The 6,212-nt window shown below is 29.0% G+C and overlaps 1 protein-coding gene across 3 annotated transcripts in view; it reads right to left on the minus strand.

The window, feature by feature from the left end:
* The window catches only part of eag (ether a go-go), a 160,332-nt gene that overhangs the window by 37,356 nt on the left and 116,764 nt on the right, over nucleotides 1–6,212 (minus strand). For all 3 annotated transcript variants that reach the window (XR_010842850.1, XM_067045258.1, XM_014435309.2), the window contains exons 2-4: nucleotides 5,727–5,845; nucleotides 3,996–4,096; nucleotides 3,733–3,865 (exon numbers count right to left, since the gene is read on the minus strand). Coding sequence is in view for 2 of the 3 variants with exons in the window: in XM_067045258.1 (XP_066901359.1) it covers nucleotides 3,733–3,865; nucleotides 3,996–4,096; nucleotides 5,727–5,805 (313 nt within the window). In the remaining variant the exon portion in view is untranslated. The remainder of the gene's footprint in view (nucleotides 1–3,732; nucleotides 3,866–3,995; nucleotides 4,097–5,726; nucleotides 5,846–6,212) is intronic.

A 6,212-nucleotide genomic window follows, 5' to 3' on the forward strand; every position in this document is an offset into this window, starting at 1 on the left:
ATATTTTTCAGTTTACAATTATATATTTTGGAACAATGGATATTATTTTTGAATAATATAATGAAGAGTTTATATATTTGACGAAAAAATGATAAGATATAACCGAAAAAATGTAATTTCAGTCTTGAAAATATCTTCAGATAGCCTAAACGTTGAATGGATGAAAAGCAAATTATTAAATTAGTGGCTGATAATTTGTCTACAAAATTACCATGTTACATACACAAAAGAAAAAAAAATGGGGAAAAAAATATATATCTTAATTTAGTGATTCATTAAATTTTAATATATATAAGTCTTACATTTAATGTTTAGATTGAATCTTTTCGCTAGCGAGTATACAACCCACATTGCGTGGTTTATTTTAATGGGGTCATGTCGTGAAGGTGTAGACACAGAATAAGGTGTTATACTAACTATTTTTGTAAATTTCTTAATAAAATTTGTAAATAATTAACGATGTCTTAACACTTTTAGACTTCACGATTACGCAAATAATGTGTGATTATGAATGAGTTATAAATTACTCTACACTGATAGGATTACACTTGTAAAGCGATTACAAGTACTTATGATGAGAAGTATGATAGTAGTAAGACTGAAAAGTATTACATATTGTAAGCTATACTTAAACATTGAAACTTATGTTTTTTTTGTGATATCTATCTTGCAGCATATTTACAATACCACTGAGTGCTAGTAGTGTACGTGTAAAATAATCAATTAATAATCAAATATTAAAATCAACAGCATTCATTTATCTACTATAATAAAGGCGAAGACACTAAAGGTCTAACTAAGCAATAACAGTAGTTTAAAAGGAAACCTCATCAATGGGTCCAAAATACTATAACAAAATAAATAATATTTTACTCAATAATATATATTCTTACTCAAAATAAATGTTACGATGTGATATTTAACATGCTTCAGGTGAGACAGCTGCAGTTACTGAGACTCGTCAATCGCTAGTTGAACCAAAATAAATGTGTATCATTTACATCAGCCAATTTTTAGCCTGTGTTAAATACCACTCAAAATATAGGCATCACAAAATTGATCCAAATTCTTTATCAAAAACTTGAATTAATCAAAGGATTTAAATGTAAAAATGATATTTTCATATTGTTACAAAATTAATACGCGACAAATAGATAATTTTTTATGATAAAAAATAGTTATTTTAATTAATAAGCGTTCCTGAAAATAATTAAATAATAATTATTTTGATAATTTCGTAAAGAATAATTATTCATCTGTTTTTGTATATTCTTTTACTCCTTTTACAAACGGAAATTTATCTTTTTATTAGTACCATTTATCTTTTCTTTTATCATTTATCTTTTTATTAATATAATAATAATAATAATAAAAATAATAAAGGCTTAACGAACCCGAAGATTCGATGCTGAGTAACACCAAACGCTCTCTGCATACATCCTTGATGCCCCTCCAAACCCAATTCCACTAAATCTGTTTTAACACAATCTTCCCATCTACGTTACGGTCTATCCCTCGGACGTTTACCCGTTGGTTCAGTGTTTATTAACCATTTTAGGGATTTATAATATAATTCATCTTTTTTTGAATATCATTTATCTTTTCATTAATATTATTTATCTTTTTTTTAATATCATTTATATTTTTATTAATATCATTTATATTTTTATTATTATCATTTGGCTTTTTTTTAATACCATTTATCTTCTTATTATTATCATTTGTCTTTTTTTTTAATATCATTTACCTTTTTATTAATATAATTCATCTTTTTTTTTAATATCATTTATCTTTTTATTATCATTTGTCTTTTTTAATAACATCTATTTTTTTAATAATATCTTTTATCTTTTTATTAATATTATTCATCTTTTTATTAATATCAGTTACCATTTTATTATCTTTTATCTTTTTTGTTAATATCATTTATCTGTTTATTTGCAATGATATATTGCGCCAATACTACATCTTCTTTAATTTCAGAATTTTTACAATTTCCAATTTTCTTTATAATTCTTGTTCTTAACGTCTTGGAAGTTGTGCCATAGCTTTTCGCAGTTATGTATCCTATCTTTTTTTTAAAAAATCACATTTCTATCTGGCCCTTCTTTTATTTTTCATAATTTTGAAAAATTGAAGTTGAAATTGGAAAGTTGAAAAATTGAAAGTTGAATTCATAATTTTTGTAGGAGTGAAAATACTTTTTATGTACATCTTACATTTTTCATGTTTTCTGTCTTTTAGTGATGTTGAGACTTGAAAACTGAATGCTAATAAAAGCGTTGACCTTTTTTTGAGAAAAAAAATCGAAAATAGATTTTACTGTCTCCAGGCTATTTGCGAACTCATGTCATTTGTAATTTTGGTCAAAATGAACCAATCGACTTTGAAACTTGGTATATCTTGGTCCAAAAAGTTCCAGGGTAATTGAAAACCGTAATTTAAATTGTTAACAACATTTTAATGGAAGTACCCTATAATATTCACGATTGTTATTACCAGTTTAAGCATACATTGAAAGTGAGTACAGCTACCGACACAAAAAAAGTTCATTGTGTCTCGAGTTACCCCACTCCTTGGGTTATCCAGTCAGGCATAAAACATCAATAAGACAAAAGGTCGCTGACCCTAGTTTCGACAAACACACAGCATGTCAAACGAAATATATTCGTCTGTGCAACACTAGTTTAATGTCGTGATTATTATATTTCATAAACGTTTATCTTAAAAAATAGTTATTTTAAATAAATAATTGTGTTTTTTTAGATTAGCATTTCTTATTTGCCGACATAGTATTCATCAAATAAAGAAACATTTTAAAAATCCTAATTTGAATTCGAACGATTTATTGGAAATTACTAATGATAAAATGTATTTATTTTTTTAATTTTAATATTTTAGAGAATTTTTAATTTTAGGGTAGTTAAAATATTTTAAAGTTGGCAACCTCAACATTAAGCAAACTTTCCTGGAAAAAGGTTCTAATTTAGTTACCATGACATGATGTATGGAGTTGAGCACCAACTATTTGTTATTATTATATGAGACTACAATAGCCTTCTTGTGTTCCCAAAAAATATTGAATCCCGAACTTTCTAATTACGATATTTGAGCATGGTAGGTTACTAAACGAAAATGAAGACAACATTAGGACAGTGAGCCACCTCTTACACTTCTGATGGATGTTATCCTATCACTGTATGGATAGGTATGATCTTGTTTTTCAGTTCAGGCTTGGATTAGTGAAACTTTATAATTAGTTAGTTATTCACAGCTATTCATAAACGCGAGGATTTGTTTTGAAATCTTTAAGTAATCTAATAAGAAAAACATTTACTTAATTTTAAAGTTTTTGCTCTCATTATTTTAATGAATTAAATTATTTATAATTACGCACCAAAACAGATAAAAACTGGTTTTAATGAAATGGGGATAACATAATTAATATTAATTTTTTTAAATTTTCAAAATACCAAATTATGGTAAATTATTAAAAGCAGCTATGACTCACTTGTTATTCACTGTAATTTCTTCCAACAACAATACAGTTAGCTGTTAATTAGATTCCATGAATGAAATCGTACACGAGTTAAAAATGTATACGTTATAATCAGAGCTATATGAATTTGAAAATGAGGTTAAAATTGAATATGGATCAAGATGTGACAATAGTGCCCATAATTAAGAGTTACCAATAGCATTCCAGAGGCGACCGACAGCTACAATACTCACTGTTCTTCTTGTAGAGGAGGATCTCAAACTGATCGTGGAGCTGAGCTTCTAGAATCTCATCTATCCTAGAGATGGTCTCCTTGTCCGTCAGCTCGCCGTACATGAACGTGCACCTGCAAGACTTCTGCATCACCTGGGGGAATGTAACAATCTTCGATCAATCGAATTATCCTATCATAGCAGCATCTTTTCTTACATACATTTACATATGGCTTATCATCGATATGATTTGATCGATTATTGTGATAGTATAAGAGACTCACCTCGGCTCGATTGTAGCCTGAGATCTTGCAGAAAGACTCGTTACAATAGACGATTGGGAAGTCGACGATCTGGGCGTTAGCCAACAGGAAGCTGCTATCCGCTACAACAATACATATAATTGTCAATAATAATTGGCCCATCATGCTTGTTTTATACCAATACGGAGTTATAGCTTTGGCAGAAAGCAATGATAAAGTACCAGTCTGCTCGAAATGGACCGGCTTGTACGAAATAAACTTATGCAAGGACAGTTCCACTTTCCAATATCCTAATTCTGAACTGAATTTATCTTGGTGGGCCTTACATGGTTAATATAACAGTTATTTTTTTAAAACTTTTTTTTTAACAATTGATTATGGGGTATAGTCTCGTACAAAAGACACCTAACTATTAACAACGTTATAAATAAAGAACAAAATAAAATAAATAGATAAAAATAATAATTCTTAATAAGAGATAAAAAAAATTGATGATAAAAATAACGACACTCGTAGATCTAAGAAAACAAACAATTACCCACTAATGGGGGAAAAAACAACAGAATCCATGTAGAAAAGAAGGAAGTAAAGTTAAGTAAAATATCGGTATGATATACTAATCGATAAAATATAAAGCAACCGAAGAAGGTTGCTGCAAGCAAGAATTAGCCATATGTATATAATTTCTTCCAAAACCGACGGGAGTTTATCTCACAATTCCAATTTTTAATTCAGGTTGCACAGCACTTAATCGCAGAAGAATCGAAAAGCCTTAAAATTGACAGAAAAAGTACGACTATCGGAATGGAAAAATAAGTCTCTGCATGCAAAACATATTGACAGCCTCGGATATTTTCTTTGCATATTCCATAATTCGGCGAGTCAGGTTTAGCGCAAATATTTCTCTACTTAGATTAATTATTTTATATATTCTTGTTTGTGAGTGGTTTAGTTTATTCTTAATTTAAAACAAATTTAATCCTTTTTTTCTCTCAACTTTATTCTTTACAACTTTTCCAACGTTTCGACCCTCAGGCCATTCTCAAGGATACCTTCATATTGATGTCATTTCCTTTTTCAAATCTTAAAAATGCAGCCTAATTACCTTTGTCCCATATAACCTTTTCTAAATATTTTTTTCCTATATTTAAACCTTTTATAAAACTCTTTTCTTCCTTCCTTCATTCACATTTGCAACTTAAAACAGTGTTTTAGAAAAGGTTTAAATCTAGGAAAAAATTATTTAGAAAATGTTATATGGGACAAAGGCAATTAGGCTGCATTTTTAAGATTTGAAAAAGGAAATGACATCAATATGAAGGTATCCTTGAGAATGGGCTGAGGGTCGAAACGTTGGAAAAGTTGTAAAGAATAAAGTTTAGAGAAAAAAAGGATCAAATTTGTTTTAAATTAAGAATTTCTCTACTTGTTGAAGAGTAATTTATTTGCTGGAAGTTTAAATACAATCTGTTTTTGCTCCCTTTATGTGAATCTGAATCAGAATAAATTTCTTCCTGTCTAGGGATTTTTTTCTACACTTGTTGAATTAAATGCTTAATTTAAAATCTCAGCTTCTTCGTAAATGATACCCGAACTCAATCGAAATCAACTTAGCAATTGTGTTGATAACATAAACCTGAACTCTTTGCACTAATTTGGAAAACAAACTGGACTAGAGTTAATTTCTTTAATGCAAAGAAATTAATATAATAGAAGTGAAATATCAATTTGATGATGTAAAGAATGACTTACGCTGAGAAGTAGACCTGCGTATGATGTTCTCTAGGAAGGTGTTCTGTGGGGCGACGAGGCCCCGTCTCCCGCCAGGCATGCTGAGGCCTCGGCCCGGGCAGCCCTCCCCTAGCGAGCATCTGCAACAATACAAGTCAGCAATAGCAGATCCTCTTAAAAAGGATATATAATTATGTATGAAAGAAAAAGTAAGATCAATCAAAAGATCGGTAAATAATTACGAAATCCTAAAACGATCACATTAATCAGATATAATTATTATTTAATATCTAATAATATCTTAAAAATACAAGACAATTGTTTCAGAACAAAGTAGTTTTGCTGTAATACATAAAAAAATGTATTTCTGTTCCGCTACGCATTATACGTTCTTTTTTTTTTTTTTTAAATTGATAGATTTATTTATTGATAGATATTACAATCTGCCACACAGTTGTGGGCAATAGGTAATATTGATGAATGATCTCATACATACTAAAATAAAAA

This window comes from Halyomorpha halys, unplaced genomic scaffold (assembly GCF_000696795.3).
Source record: "Halyomorpha halys isolate HHAL.00 unplaced genomic scaffold, Hhal_1.1 Scaffold1558.1, whole genome shotgun sequence".
Lineage (NCBI taxonomy): Eukaryota > Metazoa > Arthropoda > Insecta > Hemiptera > Pentatomidae > Halyomorpha > Halyomorpha halys.